This window comes from Notothenia coriiceps, unplaced genomic scaffold (assembly GCF_000735185.1).
Source record: "Notothenia coriiceps isolate Sejong01 unplaced genomic scaffold, NC01 NC01_scaffold00006929, whole genome shotgun sequence".
In the NCBI taxonomy this organism is placed as follows: Eukaryota; Metazoa; Chordata; class Actinopteri; order Perciformes; family Nototheniidae; genus Notothenia; species Notothenia coriiceps.
In genome coordinates this window covers 5702-31110 of record NW_011339630.1, presented here as the reverse complement: position 1 = coordinate 31110, position 25409 = coordinate 5702, and the positions used below count along the sequence as shown (strand labels likewise).

At 40.1% G+C, this 25409-nt stretch overlaps 2 protein-coding genes across 2 annotated transcripts in view; one reads left to right on the top strand and one right to left on the bottom strand.

Moving 5' to 3' along the window:
- Positions 1–4481: 4481 nt before the first annotated feature.
- LOC104943843 (THAP domain-containing protein 5-like) lies at positions 4482–13071 on the bottom strand. Its single transcript, XM_010769307.1, has 3 exons — positions 12955–13071; positions 11813–11906; positions 4482–9091 (listed from the first exon to the last, which is right to left on the bottom strand). The coding sequence occupies exons 2-3, from the start codon at positions 11881–11883 to the stop codon at positions 8206–8208; spliced, it is 957 nt and encodes a 318-aa protein (XP_010767609.1). The 5' UTR covers positions 11884–11906; positions 12955–13071; the 3' UTR covers positions 4482–8205.
- A 1588-nt stretch (positions 13072–14659) lies between these two features.
- LOC104943842 (hippocampus abundant transcript 1 protein-like) overlaps positions 14660–25409 on the top strand; it is a 15350-nt gene continuing 4600 nt past the window's right edge. The window contains exons 1-7 of the mRNA XM_010769306.1: positions 14660–14953; positions 17151–17243; positions 17854–17916; positions 20361–20488; positions 22208–22322; positions 24464–24682; positions 25198–25311. Coding sequence (XP_010767608.1) covers positions 14897–14953; positions 17151–17243; positions 17854–17916; positions 20361–20488; positions 22208–22322; positions 24464–24682; positions 25198–25311 — 789 coding nt within the window. The 5' untranslated portion in view covers positions 14660–14896. The remainder of the gene's footprint in view (positions 14954–17150; positions 17244–17853; positions 17917–20360; positions 20489–22207; positions 22323–24463; positions 24683–25197; positions 25312–25409) is intronic.

Here is a 25409-nt window from a genome sequence, read left to right as displayed (position 1 = left end):
ATCATGAGCCATATCACTAACATCTCATCTTGCTGGCGACACAACTTCTCATTGTCTGTCGGATAAATCAAATGTATTTTAAAAACAGACCAATTGTTTTTCATCTCCGTTTCTCAACAGATCCATTGGTAATGGTGTTCGCAAAGCTGGGTGCTAGGTTTTGTTCACCTTCAAAAGCAGCCAAACGCAAAAGTTGAACTGGTAAATATGATTTAAACATTTGAGATTAACAAACTGCCAACCCCTGGCCTGGTTTGTCCATAGAAAGCATAATACTTTAGATGACCCCCTCTTGCTAGAGGAGCCAACCTCGTTACATGGGTCACCAAGGCCTCTCATGATTCAAGAAAGTGTAAAACAACTTCTAACATAATGAGTGGCCTCCTACATTAAAACTTAAACAATATGCAAACATTCTTCCAAAATGCCGGTAAATATTACAAACTTCCTGCTGTTATTGCACTCGACTAGTTTTAGTTAATAAGGGGGTACAGGTGTGCAGCGTATTTACTGCTATGGTTGTGTGCCTCTAAATATTGTAGTATTTAACTATCCTAATGTCACTTAATGCGATTCAGGGGGCGTCAGTCGGTTTATAGATTGAAAAAAATAGGGGTTCCCATTCAAAGATATTGGGAACCACGGGATCGATTTAGTCGACTTATTCGTGCCCATCTCTTGGATATTGTTGGGGCGTAATGGGTATTTGAAGTGCTGAGATGCTTGCTGAAGCATGTGTATCGATAACATTATGCCACCTCATTTGCTAATAACCCATGCAGAGACTACAGGATGAACTCATCCACTGTGGCACATCTCAGGCTAACATTGCCAGCAGCAGGTGTCAGTGATGTGTTTCTGAGGATATCACTGTTGTTGCTGCTTGTTTTGGGCTGGATGATGATGATGAAGATGACTATCCGAAGTCATTAGTTTACCCTCCTCCTTCATTAATTGCCAGGCCACATACTACAGTTTATAACACCCCCAACATGTTAACATATGTGCAGAGACGCAGCCATATGCGGCCAGTATTTACAAACCCGCATCGGGCGCAAAAAAAACAAAAAGAGGCCGCAAGCGAACAAAGGGAGCAGGGGAGGGAAGCACGGGCGCTAAGCTAGGGTGGTTTGCGGTAAAACAACAAAACAGGACAAACGGACCGGTCAAAGGGGCCTCTGTTGGAGCGGCCTGAGGCCGCAGGTTTCTTACCGGTACAGCAATCAGTGTCGCCCGCATAAATCCCGATCAACCGCCGTGGCTTCCGAATTGATCCGGCTGTGCCTCCCTGTTTGGTTTCCGCCGCTGCGTCAAGCTAGCTGCGCTAATGGAAGGCACTTGCGGACAGTGAGGCGGCAGCGGTCTAACAAAATAAAAGCGGCGGTTTTGCTGCAATGTAATTTTCTCTACTTCGTCTTTTGCATTAGATTATTATTTACACTAAAATTAATTGCAAAACTGAACATTGGCCATTTCTGTTATGCTTGATAGTAATCGTCCATTGTATGGTACCTGTCAAGGACATATATTTTGTAACTAGCTTGATTAAGCAATCTCAGGTCAATATGAAAACGTATCCTCACTGACTCAAAGAATGGTCATCTTGATCATTGAGATGGTTCTTCCCCCAAATACCTTTTATGATGGTCGGTAGGGCTATACTCTCGAAATTGTTAGACACATGATTGTATAGTTCTTCATTGTCGGATATCTGAGTCATTATTTATGTAACTTTTGAGAGTTACGTTATTTATTCAGATAGCTTTCTACGCATTCTGATATATAAATACAATGTAACAATGTTGTGATTTAAGATATCATTTACTGTATAGCACTATTAATAGGGAAATCGAAAGTTCAGTGGTGCCTATAATTGTAGTATTTCAAGATAAAACAGGGCACCAAAAGTGGCCCTTGGGGTCAGCCAAGGCACCACTTCTTGATAATCATGCTATTTGACAACATCCTATATCCAGGATGTTGCATTGTTGTTGTTAACATTGTAGTTATTATAACCTTTATCAACCTCAATCAAGCAGAACAAAATAAGCTCTTTTGGCATATATACTCCTAAAGACCCCGGCAGCACATCAAAGACGATTCCTCCAGTGGAGACCTCTACTCCCAGCGTCTCAGGAAAAAGCCCACAAGATTTACTCAAAGACCCCGACCCCCCAGCAACTGTGCTCTGCTCGTTTGGCCGGTACCGCAGTATCAGACAAAAACCACCAGACTCAGACAGTTTATTAATAATTAATATGGTTGTAACAGTGATCATAAACATTCATCTGTTTGCATTTGCCAATTATTATCTATATATCATTCCATAGCGGTGTACTCGTCTTGCACTATTCTTTTTTATTTACATTTTTGTACATTCAAACATTCTCTGACTGTATTTTATCTGTTGTTTGTTTATCGTCCTATTATATATCATGTTGCACGTTGGAGCCTGTGATCATTTTCATTGCCAATCTAAGAGCTTTAGGTGCGCGCGCGAGTGTCTCCAAACTTTTTCGTGGGTCAGGCCCCCCCCTTTGGAGAAAAAAATATGTCGGCCCCCCCCGCGGAATGACAGCTAATATTTTTTTTTTTGTGCTGGGTAGCTTGACTGCATAGAGTGTCAAGACATTTGGTTCCCATTAAATGTACGGCGTACCAGTGGAATTTTCTACTTGCAACATCCCCACGCAAAACACAGTGTGACAGTTACAATGAAGGCTCGAGGCTTATAGGTGTAAGCCAGGGTAAAAGTACTATTTTATGGATGGTGTGGACCTCACATAGTCCGGGGCAAGCTCCCCGGAAGATTTTATTTTTAAATATTGAAGTAAAGCATCAATCTGTCACTTTGAGAGTAAAATGAAGAGATTCTATGGATACGTCTGCAACACCCAATTTGAAACAGAACTGTAAACAGGATTTACGTTTTTCTTTATGATATTTGACAAATCACCCTTCTTTTTAAGAAACTTTATTCTTTTTACTGTCATATAGTATTTCATACCTGTTTTTATTTATTCTTCTATTTTTTTATTAACTACTAGTATAATGATCATATAAACGTGTGCCTCGGAAATAATTGTTTACATTGTGGTGACCAAAACGTTTGAGACCTACTGAGATAACACTGAGAGAGTCCTTTAGCTCAATGAGTCTCTCAGTCTGACAGGAGAGGACTCTCCTCCCTTGTTGTTGAAAAAACTCTTTATATCCTTTAGCGTAGCTCGCTAGCACCAGAAGCTAACAACAACGATCTCCCGTAACGGTGCGCTCTCTCTCTCGCTCGTGCATGCACACAAAATGGCTCGTTCCACACACACACAGAGCCGAGCTTTAATGAAACACAGATACCCAGACGTAATAGCAATGTAATGTATCATATTATTTTCGAATCAATCATTTTTCAAATTATGATTTTTTTTATAATAACCATTTTCCTCCTGGTCTCTCGCTGTCATGCCTCTGCGCCCCCCACTTTGGGAACCACTGCTTTAGCTAATGTGCGCATGACAATAAAGCCTTGAATCTTTTAAACAGTACAGTGTTAACACAAAGCACTCCAGTTTTGCTTTGACATTGTATTTAGGCTGTCTATTGCTCTGGGACACTCAAAAAACAAGTTAGTCTGATTGTAATGCTTGCAAGACTAGTGGACGAGAAGCAGTGGTGTAAAGTAACTAAGTAGATTTACTTAAGTACAATTTTTGAAGTACTTGTACTTTACTTGAGTATTTCAATTTTACTTCTACCTCAGTAAAATTCAGAGGTAAATCGTGTACTTTTACTCCACTCCACTAACCTTTAGTTACTTTACAGATGTGGATGAATGATGTGAAATATAATCAAGTGTTAAATCAGACTTTAGTTCCACCTGAAATAAATTCACAAGCTACCCTGCAGTATACAAAGTCATTCAAACTAGCTGCACCTTTACCAGCTTTGAGAACACTTTCATGATCAGTCATTATAAAACATATCATATATATTATTCTGAAATGGACCAATTTGTACAATGACTACTTCTACTTTTGGTACTTTAAGTATATTTTGATGCTGCCATTACTTTTGTACTTTTACTTGAGTAACATTTTGAAAGCAGAACTTTTACTTGTAACAGAGTATTCCTACTCTCTGGTAGTTACAAGATCTGAGTACTTTTCCCACCTCTGACGAGAGGTTTGGTCAGCGGAATAAACTGCTACACTTCGCAGATATTGAACAAGGAACACATACGTGGAAAATAGATGTTACAATGCACAGAAACATTTTTTTTTTGTTGCAGTTCACATGACAGTGAGCAGCTTCACTGCAGTGAATCAAATTAGGCCCGATTTAATGTGACATGCTAATTGCCACCTATGTACTATGAAATGAGCAAATCTGTAAAATGATGTTACCATAAAACTGTCGTTGCACACTACATTGACCCTAATGCATAATACAAATCACAGAATAGGGGTTATTTATATAAAGGTTTATTCCACTTCTAACTTCCAAACTCAATGTCAAAACAGAACGAAAATGATGAACTAATGGAAGATGATTGAAAGCTCAGATTGTGTAAACAGGTGAAATAATTGACTGATATCATTGTTTGGTCAATTTAATTGGCCAATGCACTGTTCTGCAGTTGAGTTAAAAAAGCACCAAAGAAATGTGGTAAAGAAATTCAAATATTAATTATGAATTTTTCAAGTTGGACATTTTGGTCTGAAACGTGTTAGTTAACACTTTGTAAGTTTGGAAAATGTCTAGCATCTGACATAAAATGGTGAAAACAGAACAGTTGTGAGAGACAGAGGAGTTTCGCTGGCGGGAGTGGCAGCAGGCTCTCTCAGGGACCTCGACAGCTCCCATGGGGCTCAAAGAGATATTCTCCATGTCTCTCTCAGCACGGCGCTGGATCAATTCAGACCCTTTTAGGCTCAGGTAGGGGTTGTTGTGGCAGCTTTTCCAGGACTCGTTGGATGAGGAGTGTCTTTTCTCAAAGTCTACATGTTTCAGGAGTTTCTTGTTGCAGACCTACAGTACAGCGTGCATCAGAGCTGGAGGCGTCCTTCCAGGTGGCTCAGTGGTGAAGCAGTCCGGGAAACCAAAATCCCTTTGTGTCGCCCTGAGCAACCAGAGGCAGAAGAGGACATGCAGCACAAGCAGGACGAGCAGAGGAGGAAGAGAGCCATCTGTGGGTTGCTTAAAAAGTTATTTTAGACACCTGTCCAGGGGTATGTTTTCACTGTTGTGAACTGCTGCCCACTCCCATCTGTAAAACTGTTTGATTTCATTTCTTTTTTACTTTAATAGAATTACAGTTTATATCGCTTACTTCACATTTTTTATTCTCTTACATATTTGAAAGTAGGGCTCAGCTGCAGAACAGTACCGAACTTGATATAAACCACTGAACAAAACCTGAACCAAAAATGAATCAAACATTCATACAAAATAGATGATAATATCCTTATTTTAACAAAAAAGGTATTTATATAGATATACATTGCAGCCGAACAAACCTCAGCATAAGTTTCATTCTTGATATAAAATCAACATGTCGAACCAAAACATTCCATTTATCAAACATGGAAGCTTAGCATTAAAAATGCTGTATATTTGATTTTGCAGAGAAAGTACAGGTTTTCTTTGGGTCCTTTGATGAAAACGTGGCCATAAACAGGGGGATGTGGTCATACATATCAGTTGCTACCAAAATATGTTTTTGAGTTGTATAGTTGAAGTTAGAAATATGAGCAACATAACCAAACATCCACCAATCTTTACAAATTCAACAATGCCATTGACTTTAAGATGAGTGAGAGCTAAAGATAACACATTTCCAGGTTTTAAGCATGAGTCCTGTAGCACTATAGAAGATCCCCAATGCCCTATTAATAGAGTTATTGCAACTAGTGTGTCAAATCAAATGGGAATACAATTTATGTTGAACTGTTTTATGTTGTCATTGGAGTAAAATCTCTAACCTTTGTAAAAGCTAACTAGCAGAAAGAGTGCTAGTAAGCTAGCTTGCTGATTTTGCTTTACCACTGGTTACATCAGATGAGCATAACAAGTTATTACTCATTTGGCTATAGTAAAGGCCAATTCATACTTTTCGTGTCTGCGTGTCTTTGAGGGTATGCTAAGGCCCTTGTGACCAAATAGGTCATTTGGCTTGTGCACTGGACCGTCCGATTGCAGCAAGAATGTGTGACTGAGCGTACTTTACGCATACAAAGAGCTTATGGTCCTGTTTTGTTACACACTCCAGTCTAGCTTAAGAAGTGAACCAACGGAGTGATTGTACTAAAGAGAAGTTGTGTTAAGGCTGCAATCAACATGAACATAATTAGTCTTAAAAGGCATTCAAAGTGATCCAAAAAGCGTTGAACTCAAAGCAAAACAAAGCAATACGCCTGAATGCCCTGCGGACGCAAACCCTCAATTGTACTCCATAGTGAAACCACATGCACTTGTGTGACTGCAGCAGATGCGGAAAGTATGTACCGGCTTTAATGTGTTTTCCTATGCTGTGTCAGTAGTGTGTGGTTGAAGCATTAAGCTGGTGAATTTCACTCATTAAAACTGTAAACAAAATATTTGTAGAAGACCACATTTGAACTCACCATGATAATGTTATAACCTGGTTATAACTGATCTTTGCCCAATTTTCATTTGACTGAATAGAGCATGAAATGACCATAGAGCAACTCTATGGCGCCACACCCCACTTGCTGCAAACAGCTAAGGTTAACTAAGTCTTCTGCCAATTTCAACAAAGATTTGTTGTTCACGAGGTTTGTGAATTTCTATCTACAACAGGATGATGTTCGTCTCGAGCCCCAATTTACTACCGGGAACTAATTTGTAACTGTACTGCAGTAAAGCAAGCATCATCATGTATCCAGAATTTTGGCGAATCTTTGTGGATCTTACATACTCACTATATAATTACACAACACCTTGGATATTGACTTGGACTAAATCAGATACAGCTTATCATCAAAAACATTCACAAATGGATGATGGAGAAGTAACATACATTTTGGAGATGTCAGAACAACTGTTATTCCAAAATGTTGCATACAGAGGTTGGGTCAGAATGTTGTGCAAACCGAATGATTCTAACAATGAGTCTTGAATGTCTAAAGATGTAAAGCAATTTCTATTTCTAAGTCATAAATTCTATAATGAAGCTGTGTTACATTTCCCAGCAAATGTCTGCATATAATGAATAAAATATGCGCAGACAGCAGAGTAGCGTCAACAAAATGATTTGCTTGGCAGAACAGTAAAGCCATAAATATTTCGTTCTGGTTGAGAGTTCAGGATCTGATCAGTCTGAGGTGGAATCAAAGTCATTTTTGCACTCAAGTTATTCCTTTACTTAGTCGTTCCTAGGCATGAGATCACCAACTACTTTTTTGCACCACCATGTTAAAGTCTTCTGCACCTTGTGGAATGGATCCTGTCTAGGTATGCATACCACAAGGTCCGATGCACTTGATATGGCCCTCTTTATCTAAGAAATAATGACACAGCAACACAAAGAACACACAAACGCAAAAACAGTTTTGCCTCCATTTCAGGCTAGGAAATAGAGGCCAATGCAAAATCCCAAGCCTATACAAAGAGATCGACCACATCATGCCTACTGTAGTTTTAGTTGGAAACAATGTCAATACAACTGTACTCGCAGACTGCTACTCTTGTTAAATAGCTGTCCACTTTCATTTGTTGGTACATTTGTTTTTTACATCTGAATCGTACAAACTAGACTTTGGGCTGAAATGTAATCTGTTACACTGGTTCAAAGTATGCGAGACCCTTAAGATAATCTGAGGAGCCGAAAAGGACAAATGTTGACCAATAGGATTAGGCAGAGGTCGAATTCATGAAGTTTTTTTTTAAAAAGATTGACAGATTGACTTTTGCTGTTTTTAGTTCACAACTAACCTTTCCCTAAAGTTGGTTCAGTTGCAGCTAGTAGCAACCAGGCTAACAAGCAGGGCAAAGGCTTGGACACATCACATTTTGATTTAGTTAATTTCTCTGATCCTGGTTTTGTTTTTCTTGCCGGGTTAAAGCCCATAGTTTGGAGACACAGAAAGGAGTACCAGCAGGAAGCCAAGTGGTGTACTGCTATGGACGGGGAAAGGAGCCATTTTACATATTTCACAGCCTAAAAGAAAGGCCTACCAAAAAGATATATCAATGTAAGTCGTTTCCTGGTACCTTGCTTTTAGGCTTGCTTTTTGGCTTGCTTTGAGGATCGCTTTTGGGCTTGCTTCGAGGTTCGCTTTGAAGATCACTTTGAGGATTGCCTTTAGGCTTGCTTTTAGGCTTACTTTTGGGATTGCTTTTGGAATTGTTTTTAGCCATTACCAACACCTCTTCTTTCATTTGTCCAAGTTTCTGGTTTAGCTCTTGGATCACGGCAGAACAAGAAGAAATCCTCGTATTTAATCGTCTGCTCTTCTGTTTTTCAACTTTCAGACGTTTGCGGCTGATGACCAATTTCCTTCCCATGTTATGAACTTTCATTTGTAATTTTCGAATTGTTATTTGTGCATCTGGAGATTTAGCAGTTTCCGAAAGGATATTCCCAAATGGCGTTTGTCCTTCAACTGTCACGTTTTGAAGAGGGGCTGTGGACCCATGACCATCTGATACTTCTGTGACACTAACACTGTTCTGATTTGTGGTCACAGTGGTGGTGCAGTTCATTTGTTCCACAACATTGGTTACGTCTGTAGATGGAGCGACTTCGCCAGGGGGGGTAGGACTACTCACAGGCTTGCAGCAGTACGGGTGATCAAAGTTCACAGTGTCAGTTATCTCTGTGTGCATACTTACCGCTTGTGTTTTGGATGATGTGTGACTAACTGCAGGTTTCTTGAATGATGTATTGACACCGGGGTAGGCAAAAATAGTTGGGACAGCATTTGAGTTCAGCAGGCTTCTCCCACAGGAAGGGTGAAAACATTCCTCGGTGAAGTGTAGAGCGCATAAGCGTGAGTCTGGGGACGGCATCCAATTCTTGCGGTTTATGTTGTGGACCCAGCTAAGCATCCTTGCCTTATCATGGTGAGGAAATCTGTGAAATAATTGTGCAATTGGTTAAGTTGTATGAACATCCCAATGCATTGTTTAACTTCAGTTTCTGGTTACACTGAAAAAACTGAAATGTTGACTTTAATTAAATATATTATGTCAACATATTTCACATAACTGTATCAGGTTAGTTAAAAGCAATAATATTAAGTTGAACCCTATATTTGTTATTTAAAACTAAATATTATTGCTTTCAAATAACCTAATACAGTTATGGGAAATCCATTGTCCAAATATTAATTAAAGTCAATGGTTCAGTTTTTTCAGTGGAACGATAATGTGTCATACCATTACCCCAACTTGTCAAATATGGCATCTTGTACAGCGAGTCAAAGTATGACAGTAGTTCGTTTGCGTCAGATTTGGGCGTAAAGGGCTGCCAACATAATCATATCTAATAGATACACTTTCACGCAGGACACTGCTGTTACCCAAGGAAACCAAAGCTCAATATTGACTTATTTTCAGTAACACAACGTACTTTCAGACCAGTGCCCTGTACTACGAAGCCAGTTCAACAGACCCTGGATATGTTCGAGTTATCTGGCTTAACTAACCCTAACAAACGAGATCTCGTTAAGCGGTCCTACGACGCTGGTTATCAACTCGGTAAGTCAACCCAGGGTTTCTCTGTCCGGCTAAGAGCACGTTCACGCAACATTTGACCAATCACAAACAGGGACAAGCGTACTGACAGTGCAGCGTCATACTTCCTGAATGAAAAGTAAACTATCATGTTAGACAAATGTGAAAAAGTTCAACTTTAAACATCCATGACTTAAACAGATAATCCAGGATAAAAGCCACATAGCTGCACCTGCAAGGTGCATACAGAACAGCTGGTAAAGAAAAGTTACAAAAGAGTGTTTGAATGCGTACATTAACAGTTTTATGATATCACTGCCCCCATCTAAGACACTAGTGGATCTGACTAATTACATTTGACTCAATTGTTTCGTCAACTTAATATGCTGCTTAAAATAAAACTTCGGCATACAGTAAGTAATAATGTAAGTGTTGCACGGCCAGATAAGGCTCGAGAAGCAGACACAGATAAGGAAATATATTATATATTATGATGTGATGTGAATGTTAAGTGCGACATGTCTGCGTCTTTCCTAAATACGACAGTTTAAACTGTATTTCCTTTCTCCTGTAATATGACTTGATAGCTTTAAATTCCGCACACTGAGCTCTGATTGGCCAGCAGGCGGTGCTTTCACTGAGTTGATCTCTTATTTGGAACATAAACTGCTCCGGAGCAGGTTTGGTGTTCAGCATAAGTTACCATGGAGATCTACCCCGGTAAGAAGTGAACTAGCGTCGTAGGACCGAAAACTCAGTTAACCCTGAAGTTACCTCGCTAACCGCAAACCCTGCTTCGTAGTGTAACCAACCAATATTTTGGCCCTCCCAGACAAAATCAGCGTTATTATAGTCAATGTGTACTAGGCCATGGATGTATATTAAAAGAAAGTGTGGGCATGAACATACAGTATTGTAAATGTAAGCTGATGTGAAGAACTAACTTTGTGAATATTTTGGTCAACCCATGAGCGACACAGGCAGAAGAGGAGACATGACAGAGCATAAATATTTTACATCGCAATTCACATTTCATCTTTTAAAAAAAACATGCGTGTTTGAGGTAATATTACATATTTAAATGTTTCTATGATTCAGACATGTTCTATGCATGTAAACGACTAGACTGAATGCATAAAAAAGCATCAAAATAAAGCCCCCTACAGAGGTCCGGGTAGCCTCCATGTTTATGTTGTTTCTAATATATCGCTTTTCTGCACCGAAACCAGGACAGCATATTGGCAATACCCCAGAAAATTGCAAATAAACTTGAACTATGTTGTTTTCACATTAATGAAATTCCAGACGCACATGACGTTCAGTTTGGGAAATGTGCTTTTAATTAATTAGCAAGATCCATAAATGGTAAATGGACTGTACTTATATAGCGCTTTAAGACCCCTCAAAGCGCTTTACATACTACATGTCGTTCACCCATTCATACAGAGCAGTGTATGTTACTCTAGGAACTAACATGCATACACATTCACACACCGTTGGCCATGCCATCGGGAGAAACTCAGGGTTAAGTATCTTGCCCAAGGATACATCGACATGTTGACTGCATGGGCTGGGATCGAACCCACAGCCTTCTGGTTGAAAGACGACCGCACTCCCTCGCAGCCGCCCCATGAACTGATGTGTCTGCGTCATTTCTTTTACGTTGGGCTCGCCGGCGCAAGTCAAATGCACACCCATGGATTTAAGTGTGCCACAGGGTCTGTCTGTTGGACTAGTATAATGATAATGTCTTATTATACACAAAAAACAACACAATTTGGTTTTAGTATTTCAACGTTTTTCTTTCAACCTTCTTCTTTCTTAAAAGAAGCGGACGCATTTGAATAGTAAGGTTAATGAAATAAAGCTGTTTTAAAAGAGTTTCCTTAATGATCCATAACACACATGGATGTGATCCTATGACCATGTGATGTTTACATGCTGCAGTGACCAAACAATTTCCCAAATCAGGATAAATAATGTAACTATATTCTAATCTAATAACACATCACTAAATGTAAAAATATTAATAGTTGTAGCTAATATTTTATTCAGCTTTCTAGCATTAGCCTACATACATATTGTGCAAATCTATAAATAAACAAATATTTGAGCATACCGGAAAAGAGAAACCGTGGCTCCTTTCTCAGCTGTTCGCTTCTTGCAGTTGAAGGCAACACAAGAGGGCATTTTCAACTGTTGTTAACTTCTTGCTGTAAAGACAAAGCGGTGTACAGATGACTTTAAAATGCACTATCTCTACCATGCTTTATCACAAATACAATAAAAACAACTTATGCATCACCCACTAAATTGTAAATCATTCAAGAATTCCTTTATTGTCATTGAAATATGAAGCTAATATTTTATATCGGAGAGGCTGATCGAATAGATCGGTCATAAAATATACTTTAATGTACCAGACAATCCAGAAATGTTTTGTTAATTATTGATGCATTTATGAATAAACTGTGGATTAAAAACACAAAACTTGATTAAACTATTGTTATTGAACGAATGGAAGGAAATGATGAGATCACAATTCACTGTGGTTGTACCTTCATTTGAAGGCCTACAGGCAACTAACAACACGTGATGAATTGATTGCGACGTAATCACATGTGTAATACAGACTTAAATTTTGGTGGTGAAAATTAGGAATTCATTATATCCTCCAATATTTCATGCATCAAATCATCATGAAGCATACATTAGGTAAGCATTCCTTAAAGGCCATATATAATAAACTGTCTAATGTCATTTGGACATCTTATTTGGTGTATAAGTTTAACATGTGTAGCTTTAAACATGTGTTTGGAATGTACATAGAAGGACAGCACAACATTGGGAAAAACTGATATTGCAATAAAAATAAGTGTGATGGCCTAAATGAGATATTGAATATGAGGTGATTTTGTAGGAGAGTGCATTATCATTACAAAGAAGCTTAAAGTTACTGTCGCTTTAGAAACATTCATTCATGTGAATCAAAGTTCCAGTTTAATAAGTAAGTGTTAACATCTTTAATACGGTTATATGTTCGGATTAGTAAGGCACTGTTTCACAGCAAAAGTAATGAAAAAGTAAAACGTACAATTGGCCAACTAACTTTTAGGTATTAGTACAGGTCCAGAGTAGTCTACTCTACAGCATGAAGAGATTATCTGCGTTCAATGCACACAGGCTGGACAGCTATAACATGTTGACAAAGCATAACATAACTGAAATATGAAACAATAAAGTTCTGAATGCTAACATTACCTATGTCCACAGATGTATGAAGAGTACTCGAAGCAGGGTTTGTAGGCGGGCTCCGTTCAATTTTACGAAAGTTGTTGAATGGCGCATGAAGCCAAAATGGCTCGACAGCTAGGGAGGATGTGGAAAAGAAACCGGAACATCCGGTGATCTTCCGCACATGTGGGCAAAGCTCCCAGGAAGTGCGCCGGACTCTGAGGAAAATATTCGTTGTGTCCAAACGGCGGTACTGCAACTTCCGTATCAGTCCGTGATGTCCCTGGGCCCAGAAAGACTTTTTCCCATTGACTAACATTGGGAAAGAGTGGTCTGTAAATCGTTGGATGAAAAAAAAAAAGTTGGGCCATTTTGTCCTCATGCGCCAATGAGCAGCTCTCATAGGAAAGAACGAGACCCCGCCTCCCACGCTGTATCCAGTTCTTATTATACATCCATGGTGTGGGCCCACAAAGCATGCGCACTAGCACTTTCCTTAAACCCCGCGTTCCTCGGGGCTGGCTCTGCTCAACTTTTAGGACCTAATTATTTGAAAAAGTTATAGTGTTCGTCAAGAGGGTTGAATTTACTTCATCAAAAAAAATTCTCTGACAATCCTTCTTTTATAAAATAGTTATGTGTTTTTATATTTTCCAATGTAAGTTTGGCAAGCCCCCAGGAAGGAGCGCCAGGCTCCAAAGCCCATTTTCGTAGTGGTCAAACCGTGGAATTACAACAACTTCTGTTTCAGTCCCGAGAGGAAATGTTTCCATTGAGTTACATTTGGAAATAACTTATTCCGTTTTGTTACATGATTGCATTGCTCCTGTACGATACTTTTATACTTACTAAAATGTCATTTCATGTGTATTCATTTTTCAAATCGAAATATTGTTGCAAAAACATTAGATGTTCTTGGTTAATATAGCATACATACATGACATGAAGCTGGTGTGAATTCTCACCTTATCTCGTGGGTCAACAGACAAGTCACGACAATGTATCGCAAAGCGGCTGTCAACTCTTAAAGAACGAGTCTATTCACCCTTAGGGTCGAGTTAGTTCACATCAGGAAGAATATTATTCGTCATTAAGTGATGTAAAGTGTTTTGTTCTTGTGTGTTAAATCCAAATTCAATGTTTATGAGAAGATGCAGATAGAAGTTTTTTTTCAAGAGTCACGCTTTTATTTTTAAAAATTCTAACCGGACGTGTTACTTATTATGCTGGGTGCCTTCACCTGGGTTGTTTTGCAGGTTTGAGAGGAGTCCCGCCTTTCTCCCCCTTGCTAAATAGTGATCAGGCGGAATTTTGAATGGATTTGTCCGCTGCCATGTCTTCCTGCCAAATACTGTATTCTCTCTAGACCTGTTTTTATTTTTCTCACAGACTGAGTCCTAACATCAGGATAATGCCACAATAATCTTTTGATTTTAGTGTGTTATGTTATTAAAATTAACGATGCTATCCGCTTCAAATGTGGAAACAATTATTAAAACCCCATCTGCATTGTAGTGTGGACGATGGCCCAGCAGGAGGTGCTCTTTGTCTGCTCTAGAACTGATCTATGAACAGCTCGCGTTTTACGGTCATTCATTGGTTTAAGCCGGGGAAATATAGTGTTCGTTTTCCTACCAGAGACGGCCCCGAAGGGCGGTGTTTTGCATTTAACTGTAACCGACGACAAATAGTTGACTGCACCGCTCGGCCGGGGCACCCTGGTGTTAAAACACTCGGTGACATTAGGATCAGTTATAATCAGAGCAGAGGAATTTTGGTAAAAGCAAGACGCCGAGCCTTCACGGTTTACCGCTTGCGTTTACCGGTTACAGACTTTAAAGTCCATGATAGCGCATACACGTAGTTGTAATTCACACAGCAGCGGGACACCCTGGAAGAGACGGAGAAACCACAGGAGGATGCCGAGCAACAAGGACTCGATGTAAACATTATTACGGCAAGATGTGAGATGAACCGGGAGAAAACGGCAACCGAGGCCAACGACAACATGTTGGTCCGGGCATCGGTAAGTGCTCTAGCTCGGTCGGTTTGAACTGCTGCTGGGTAACACCTACCTTTTAACGTTAATCAAAACTAAGCTAACCTGTTAGCTGTAACAGAAAACAATAGTCATTTGTTTGGGAGTTGTTGGCTAGCTAATGAGCCAAGGTTAGCTTTGTAGCTGAAGCTTAGCTAGCTAGAATGTGTGGTGTCGTTAATTTGTTCGTCTAAGTCCAGTCATTTATTAAACCTATTTCACTAGGTATTATAGCCAGCTAACTCCTGTTTGCGTCAGGTAAACCATAACAACTAATAGCGCTGTTTCACGGATCCAAACGTTAGCTGTCACTCCAGAGAAAGGAAGATCAAATGCCAGGTGAAGCTTGTTTATTCACACCTGAGGACATTTCGTTCAGCAGTCAGCTTTAGATGCTGCTGTGATTGTTGACAAATATTAACATCCATGAGTGTGCAATATTCGTTTATTTATATATATATATATATATTCGTTTCGGTCCTTTTTTAGTCATGATTTCACCCAAAAATATATACATTAAAAAACATTATGTAAGTTTCCAAAGTACAATATTTACCTAACTTATGTCACAACAATACTTTTAAGAGCAAACTAAAGACCCACCTTTTTTATTTGAATTTCTACTGAATGATATGTTATTCTTATTTTACTCTAATTGTATTCTTTTTTTATTTTATCCCTTTTTATCATTATTATTATTAATATTAATATTTAATCCTGGTTTATGCAGTCCTGCGTGGGAATTACGTTTACTTTTTAATCACAAAGCTATGTGTTGCTCAAGTTATACCTTTGAAGATTGACATAGTATTGTTTTTATTTATTTTGATATGTTTGGTTTGTAAAGCACTTTGAATTAACTTTGTGTATGATAGTGCTATACAGATACAGTTTGATTTGATATACCAGAAAAGCAAGATTCATCTTCCCATCATCACACATCTTGGGCCTTGTGCCATAACATTTCAGAGGAGCGTTACTTTGCATTACCAGTCTCTCTTGATCAAAACCAAAACCTGTCCATCTCTGTCAAGTGTATGAACAATAAACCTGGGCATACTCTATATTCTCAGTAGGCCTTGCTCGTTTTGACGGGAGGTGTAACTAAAAGCACTACGGAGCTTTTTACCCCTGTTATATACTTTTGTTTTTGTACCAACAAACTCAAATAAAACAAGCAGTTGACTTAAAAGGTGTAGGCTTGTTATACTTCGTCTTTACTTGTCATATTTATATCCACTTCCAACTTTTGGCTTCAAACTGTAAACAAACTGTTTTTTACAGAGTAATATTCATAGCACAAATGTATATCAGCTCTTTCTAATTTCCAACAACCTCTGAATAGTGCAGAGTTAACATTAACTATATCACAACTTTTTAAAGAATCCAGGTAAATAAATAGGGCCTCAGTTGGTTGGCAGTAGTCCGATTGATTTAGAAATCTTCCAGCACTCTACTGTAGCATGAACATTGGATTGGTCTTGGTATGTGTTTCCAATTGGCTCTTTATATATATAAAGGTGTTCCCCCATACTTTCACAAAGTATATAATATAAGAAACTAAGAGAGAGCTGCACAATTTAAACATATATCCTTATGGTGATTTGTTTTGCAGTACATTTTGATGTAATGTAGTCCTTCTTATGTACTGTCTTCATCTACAGAATGGACATTCCACTGAATTGTACAAGCTCATAACGTTATGAGACACTGGCTGTCATGGAGCACATCATGGACATGACAGTAACTATGACTGCATATAGGCCTCTCATTCACCCGGCTTATACAACTTTTTAACTGGACTATTTCTCCTAAAGTGCAAAACGCATTCAGCTTCACATCCAAATAATCTAGAGATGCAAATAATGATGTTATCTATCACCTTTCTGAGCAATTCCCAAAAGTCCGATTTTTTTTTTGCACCACTTTTTATTGTGGATTTTGTTTCCTCTTGCTTTTTGAATTCCTTCTATACATGTCTTAACCAGTATGAAAATAGCGATGGAACGTTTTTTCTGCATCACCAACATGAGAAGAAACATTAGAGCGGTTATTATGCCCTACTGTAACCATGCATCATGTTGGAGTAAACTGCTGGCAAAAGATATTAGGTCAGATTGGACAGGAAGTGAGGTTACTTCCCACAGATGAATAGTTAATGTTTCTGCCTCTCCTCTCTCCGCAGCAAGGCCGAGGCCGGGCCAAAGTGACTCATGCGGTGGTGGTGATCTTCCTGGAGTTCTTCGCCTGGGGGCTGCTGACCACACCCATGCTGACCGTGAGTAAACGCATTGCAAACAATAACAAACCACAACAAAACTTCAGCATCCAGTTTCACTGTTAGTCCAGTGAGCTGGATGTTTGCCTAGACATATAAAATGCCTCTTAGCCAACCAGAGAGCACTTGGCTAAGAGTCAAAGGTGGTAGCCATGTTGATGATAATATATATGAGTAGATTGATCTTATTGTTCATATGAAAATCTGATATGTTACCAATGTGACTGTTCAGTTATTGTGGAAGCAAATGCTTTGTTTGTTGATGGCTCTAAAGAAAATTCAGCGTCCAGTTGTCTTTCGGACAAAGCACCAACTTCAAAAACGCTAGTGGAGGAAATTTGAAAAGCTGCTTGTTTCCGCTTCAACAAGCTATAACAAAAGCTGTCTGTTTGTAATCTAATTAGTGGGTGGGTAGGTCAAAAAGTGCACGCGCGTGTCCAAAGTTACAGACGGTTGATTTTCTAAATAGAAAGTGAAATGCTAAATAGTCCTTAATTGCTGGATAGGATTTTGCATTGGTTGCTTTAGCTATTGGGTTTATGATTTCCAGAATCAGATATCATTATTTTCTTTCAAAAGATATGAACAGGACATTGTGTTTCTGTTTCAGGTCCTCCGTGAGACGTTTCCTCAGCACACCTTCCTCATGAACGGCCTGGTTCACGGTGTGAAGGTAAGACATCTCAGACACAATCACATTAACCTCTGGAGGATTGTAGAAGCAAATACTAACAGGAGATACTAGTGATCTGTAATCTGTCTTCTATTTGCATGTAAACAACAAAATGGAACTTTTAAATAATAGAATCAGAGCTGCTAATACAGATGTTGGCAGGGATACTTTTGTCTCCAGATTCTGATACCTCCACTCTGAACCTGACACTGATCTGATACCAGAGATCTTTTTGTCCAACATTTAAAATCTGTAAACCTCAAGGTGTGGCTCCATTGTTGTGTAAGGGATGCAACGGCGCTAAAAACTGCAGCCATCTGTGCCTAAAGGAATGAAAGTAAAGAAAGTGGAAGAAACCCAGCCTCTTCAATATGTCAGTATCGTAATCAAGCAATGTTACGTCCCATCTGACATGTACTCTATCTCCCCCATTCCTTTCGTCTCTGTACTGTTGGCAATAGAGTGGAGCAGTGACTATGTCTTTTTCTAGGCCGACCAGGAAGTTAGCATCCCATGGGCTCCCTCAACAATAGGCAATGGGATGTTTTCATTGGGTTTAGGCATACTGCAGAAAATAAGCTTTGTGGCCAACACGCATGATACTTCATACATTTTTCTCAGTGTGATCATTTCCAAATATTAACACCAGTAAATGCAATCGGCAGAAATAAAAAGCCAAAGCAATGCTTTTAACAAACAATTTCACCGTCCCACGGCTGCCCACCACTGCTAAGCTAAAGCCAGAGCTGTCTGGGCGTGATGACGTCATTATGAAGTTCTGTCACTTTTATGGCGCATTTCCACTACAGGGCCTCGCTCGGTATGGCTAGGCCTCGTTAGGACTGGCTCACTTTAATGCTTCGTTTCCATTACAGTTTAGGAACTGGGGTAGTATCTATAGTAACGCAGTGTAGGCGGAGCCGTGACGTCATCTTCAATGACGGCCCGTCCACACAGCAGCGTTAAAAAAAATCTTCCAACGCTTTTGCCCATTCACTTTGAATGGGGTGATGTCACTTTGCCTCGCTTTTCGCCGAACTGCATTGTGGGAAAACGAAGATTTCCAGGATTCAAAAGTTGAGCAATGTTCAACTTTTGAAGCTGAGGTGGAAGCGTCAGCCAATCAAATCCCGTTTATGCAAATCTGACTGTACAAGCGCTAGCCAATCAAACCGCATGCAAGCTGGGAGTGACATACTGCAATTCATTTTCTATATTCCTGAAAATGGAGGAGAAATTAGTTATTGCGGTAGCAAATCACCCGGTTCTTTATGACCAGTCGCTAATAACTTACCAGGATACAAACCGGAGGAACAAGGCATGGAGGGAGGTAGCAGAGACAGTGGGTGAAACTGGTAGGTTTTTGCCTGTTTGGGGATTTTATATCCTGTTTACTTCGTTTTAACATTGCTATTGCTTTGTATGTCGGGGGCGGGATATTCATGTGATTGGTTGTTGGTCGCGTTGCTCGCAAAAAATCCCCAAGCTTTCAGACACGCCCACCTCCAAGATTTTCAAGATTTTTTTAACGCTGCTGTGTGGACAGGCCGTCAGAACCACAGAAAAACAACATCAGCCGTTAGCTGTTAGCACTCAGAGCTCACAGCTCCTCATATCTGTTCAGAAATTAGACAAAAGTTAAACAAGTACAAAGCACAGACTGTCTGTGTCATGGCGAATACAGTTGCTGGTTTGTTTATGTCTGTAGGCCGTTGTTGCGAGTGTGGACGATCGGAGCATATACTGCGTTGGCTTAGTTGATCTCCATTCAGAAAACACGCATTTTAAAAGGTTTTTCGCCTGCCGTCTGTCTGCAGACTTGTCAAAGCATTAATTCATGGTTTTTACTATCCGGTATCAGTATGTTGTTACTCCGGCATCATTTTGAAACGTGTATTACAATTAAATCACGGTCAAATATGTTCATTTTGTTGTAGTTGTAGCCCCCTTGCCAGCGATTCTCTCTTTAGCATACTCAGCCCGACTCGGCCCGGAAAGAACCTCGATTTTATGGGGCCAGAAAAACTGTGAAATAGTACCTGCTAGCCAGTACTAGGCCTAGTGGAAACGCAACCAAAAACGGGCCGGGCACGGCACGCTTAAAGCGAATTCCGCGCTGTAGTGGAAATGCGCCATTAGCAAACTATGGTTTTATGGTTTTACATAGAAGCTTCAGACATTCACCAGTGAGGTATTTACCCACCTATGTCATAAAACAAAAGCTAAAAATCTCCTCTGCTTGTGTTAACCACATACCTTATTTAAGACTTCTACACATAAACACACTCAAAAAAACATCGACTGCGAGAGGAGGGAACCGGAAATGCTAACTCATCCCCATGTTTAAGGACTCATTCCTACACAACGCTATAGTGACAAAAGCACAAAAGATCCTAACTAGCATTTTCCTTAACACCAATATTCTCTACTGTGTTCCTGCAAAGGGCTTCCTGTCGTTCCTGTCGGCTCCTCTGATTGGTGCACTGTCGGACATCTGGGGTAGGAAGTCCTTCCTCCTCATGACAGTCTTCTTCACCTGTGCCCCCATCCCCTTCATGAGGATCAGCCCCTGGTAAGACAATCTTTGTCTGTTTAGTGATGGTTTCTGGATGACTGAAACCTTTTTGAGTTCATCCCCAGCTTTTTCAAGGGAACTGTTTATAGTTTTAATTGTTTTCTGTACAAAAAAAGTCTCTGGATATTTTGTAGCAGCAGCCGGTGTGATGCAGTGGGGGAGGTTTAAGCAATATTTTGGGTCAAAGCTGTTTTTGTGCAAATTATGTCCATGACAAAGAGTCCCAACTGGCATCGCAGGGTTCTGTGTTTGGATGTATTCCTGTCCCTCACTTAGAAAGAACTACAACAGAAGAGGAACAGCTGATTCTTGAATATGAAATGAGGAGTTATTTACATCAGCGTTATGTTAATAAACAAAAACTAAGTTGAAAAAAGAATTTAAAGAGATGTTGTTGTTAAATGTTTTTTATTTTGTGGATTCTAGTTCTGCAGTGTTTGTTCTTGGATTAAAAAGTTGTGACTTTAATATGAAGGTGATTTTGAACTAATGAAAGTAATGGTTGGTTAGTGCCCTGTTCTCAGTAGAGCTGGTAGGGGCTGTTGGAGTTCGAAAAGTCACATGCTGTTCATGTGAGCAGCTGAGGATCAGCATGTAGGCTGCAGAGCAGACAGCAAACATTCTCAGCTAGAAAGCACTCTTTAATCTGGTCTCACAGCCCCCCTTCAGTCTTCATGTGTTCTTCATGGAAAGTGCACAGTCACTATATTCATCAATGAAACATGAGCAGAAGTGGAGTGAAGCATAACCATGAAAAAACATTGAACAACATATAAAACCAAGCATTAAAAAAACAAAACAACATCATTTATATATATATCTATCTTTTTATCCTCAGACAATAAATCTGTTTTTGTTTCAGTTGACGGTGAAATTTGCTTCTGAAATCCCTTTGCTTTTACACTAGTCTGTAGTACTGTAGTTGTACTGTGCTACAGCAGGAACAGTGTAACTAATATCAAATCCCTTCATTAAACCGAGACTCTCAAGCTTCTGTGAGTCACATGGTCTGTGCATCAAGTTCAACTAAATCTTCCTTTCAAAATTCAACTATCATTTTTTGTCTCAGTTTTAGATGCCATGAGGGCACCAGTTAAAAGTCATGATACCCAAACCAGTAACTCCCTCTGGAGGGAACACAGGGATTTGATATGCACCAAAACCTATAACACACTCAAGTAAAGGGACAACTCCAACAATAAGGATAAGAGGGCCCCTTTAAATGAGTTTTGCTCTTTGAATAGGTCGGAATGTGTGCCTTTGTGATATTCTGTGGCTTGCCCCGACTTTCTGCTATGTATCCATAATAATGCTATATTATGGTTTTTCATCTGCTTTGTCCACAAGTCATAGACGGCTGTCTTTGCAGCTCTAAAGGACAGTCTCTAAATAATACAGTGCTGTGCATCAATTGCTAAAAAAATGTGAGAAGAGAAAGAGAAATTAGTTTTTCATCTTAGGGATACAAAAACACATCACTTTAAAATGTGTACAGCTTATATTTACACCTAGCTACACAAATTAAAAACTGAGAATCTGTGGCTCTGCACCTGAACATTCTACTTTGAACTATCGGGAAATGAAGGTATTTAAGATGATTACAGACGCCTCGAAATCAGAGATGCATTGAATAACAGAATCGAGACATTGTGAGTGTTCTGTATTGTCCTGCTTTGCAAAGTGTTGTAAATATACTGTATCTCTCTGTGTGTGCAGGTGGTATTTCGCTTTGATATCAGTCTCAGGGATCTTCGCAGTGACATTCTCAGTGATCTTCGCCTACGTAGCCGACATCACCGAGGAGCACGAGAGAAGCACGGCTTACGGACTGGTAACTACAGCTGCAGATTGAATCACTCTGACTGTGACAGGAAGTGGGTTTGACTTCACTAAACACGTCCACAGAGCAAGAACAACCAAGGACACCAGCACGTCACAGCTCTAGGATAAAGCTACCTCACAGCTCTAATACCTGTCTGAATGTTCTTTAAACGTGCAGATGATGTAGGGGCAGTACTGCAGATTACTGTAATAGCTCATTGTGTGTACACAATGAAGGTCCTGCAGAGCTCTTTCATGGTGTTTCCTGCCATTATGGAGATCTGCAGAGAACCAGGTCACAGGAAGTACCAGATCAAATGTGCTCTCTCTTGAGTTGTCTTTGTTTATAGCATTGAGGGTTAGAGACCAATAGGGATTGAGACTAAAGCAGTGCATTCTGGTCCCTGACCCCTGCTGTGCTTGCTGTTTTAGGATGTTAAATGCTGCTTAAAAAATGTGGTTCTAAAACGAGTAATGGTTTTTGACTGACAAAGTGATTGGCACATGAAGGTTCAGCCGTTTCTGTCTCTGCTCTTCGGTAAATAGAGGTGGGGGTGTTTGTGGGGCACTGGCACCTAGACATTGTAAGGAGAGGATGGTAGTGATTGTGTAGGTTTTGCAGCGGCGCTCATAAAATAAATATAGGGGACAGATCGAAAAGCTATGATTAGCCTTGCACTAAAATTATCAATTTCTCCTCATATTTGCCAAAGACTGATATTAACAGCCGCAATGGAAGCTATCTTTGGGCTGTGAGTGGTTGTTCCTCGTCACCTGATGTGCACGTTGCTGCGTTCTGAAGGCTGACCTACTTATAACTAGGGATGTCCCGATCACCTTTCTTTGCTTCCGATTCTGATCATTTGATTTAGACAATCTGCCGATACCGATTTTTCCCGATCCGATCTTTATGCAATCCATTAAGAGAAAAAAAAGGTAACAGATAACGGCTGGTCATCCAACGCGATGAATTCAGCTATCTTGGCTGTTATTTTTTGGGCCTTTTCACTGTTCTGGGGCAGTTTCTCTTTCCTTTTAAAAGTCTCTGAAAGTGTCGGTTGTTTCAGTGCTGTTACCTGAGTGGCCGCTGTGTACTCGTCGTGTTGTTGTTGGTGTTTGTTTCTCAGGTGGCGTATTAGATTGGTCGTGTTGAACGTAGCTCTGTTCTTTCCACCACGCGGAACCTCCACCTTGCAAACATTGCATCTGGCTGTTACAGCTTTCAATTTTATAATACTTCCAAACTCCTGACATTTTCTCTGTCCCGACTCCCGAGTCACCAGCTGAACGTAGCCTCTCGTTAGCTTACTGCTACTATTAGACACTGCGCCCTGCCCACTCTGTTGCCAGATTTGAGAGAAATAAGCAACCAGGTCTATGAAAACAAGCCCAAAAGAAGATGTTGTGTAATTTTAAACAAAAACTAAGGCCTCAGGATGACTTTAAGACGTGAACATGGTCATTTTTGTTTTGTAACATTAAATAAAATAATACAAATATTTTATTAAAAAAAAAAGAAATTCCCGATCCCCAATTTCTTTCTTCCGATCTTTTGAAAATCACGTGATCGTATCGGGACATCTCTACTTCTAACCACCGACTCAGCCATTGCTCCCTGGTCAGTCCCTGAAGATAAGCGGTTTGGAACTCTTCCAGTGTGCAGAAAGAGAATAGTCCTACCTAGCCTCTGACATGTCTCATGAAAATGCATATTCCACTAATAATCCCATTAATGCCCCCAAGACGACTGCCGTTTTAAATAACTTACATTTCCCTTATTTTCCAACTGTAGTCATAATGTTCCCATGGTGTACCCTCACAGTTCTGACTTGAGTTTGCAAAACTTTCATAAAAAATGCTACATTGGAAATTTTGATTATAAAAACTGAACATGCTGTGTCCATGACCTTTTATTAAATTCTGAATATTGTCATCTCCTGAAATAATTGGGTGTTGGGTATCGCACAATAATGCCGAATGATAGTTGGTGCATGGTCTTGTGGTTTTCCACTCACATTATGACGAAGTGATAAAATACACGTTTGAGCAGATTTTTGTTCTAATGCATTTGTTTTGTTTAATATTTTTAGACACAGTTAAAGACAGCAGCCCCAGTAACATCTATATTTTTCTCTCTGTGTGTCTCATCAGGTCTCTGCAACCTTCGCGGCCAGTTTAGTGACGAGCCCAGCCATCGGGGCCTACCTGTCGGCGCAGTACGGGGACAGCCTGGTGGTGCTGCTGGCCACGGTGATAGCTGTGCTGGACATTGCCTTTGTCTTCTTTGTGGTCCCCGAGTCGCTGCCAGACAAGATGAGGCTGACGTCCTGGGGCTTCCCCATCTCCTGGGAGCAGGCCGACCCGTTTGCTGTGAGTTTATAAAGACTGAAAACAACACACTGTGACAAAGAGGGGGTCAAAGGTCACAGGTCACATGTAGTGTGTTCTCACCAGCTGACCCCATGACACAGCAGGTCAGAGGAGGCACAACATAAAAGCACGTTGTTCCTTGTTGACCAGTAGTCGTCAGTTCAAGCGATTAATTGTTATTATTATTATTATTTATATGAATATCTTAAACTTTAATGATAAATTGTATTTCTAAATGTTTTCGCCTCACAAAATGTTTTCAGCCCCTGAATGTTTAAAAAAAATAATTAAATAGAATTGCTGGATTAAGACTTAGCGGACTAACGTTTGGTCGACTAACAGGGGGCATCCCTAATGTTTATAATGGTGTAAATGCTTGTTGATCTGTAGCAGCTTGGTAAATGGTAAAGCCCTAAACACTGCTTGGCTGAAGTATTGATGGGGTTCTTTGTGATTGACAGATTGACAGCTCTACTGATAAGTTGTAGTGAGTGCTGATTGTTTTCTGTGTGCAGTCCCTGCGTCGTGTGGGGAAAGACAGCACGGTGCTGCTAATCTGCGTCACAGTGTTCCTGTCCTACCTGCCCGAGGCTGGACAGTACTCCAGCTTCTTCCTCTACCTGAAACAGGTCACACACACACACACACACACACACACACACACACACACACACACACACACACACACACACACACACACTACGACAGACGACACGACGACGACACG

What these genes read in the sequence shown, in the direction of transcription:
- LOC104943843 (XM_010769307.1), bottom strand. Translation starts at nt 11,883, where the DNA reads ATGCCCTCTTGTGTTGCCTTCAACTGCAAGAAGCGAACAGCTGAGAAA. An exon ending in GCCACGGTTTCTCTTTTCCG is followed by an intron (nt 9,092 to 11,812) that starts GTATGCTCAAAT and finishes ATTATTTCACAG; the next exon opens with ATTTCCTCACCATGATAAGG.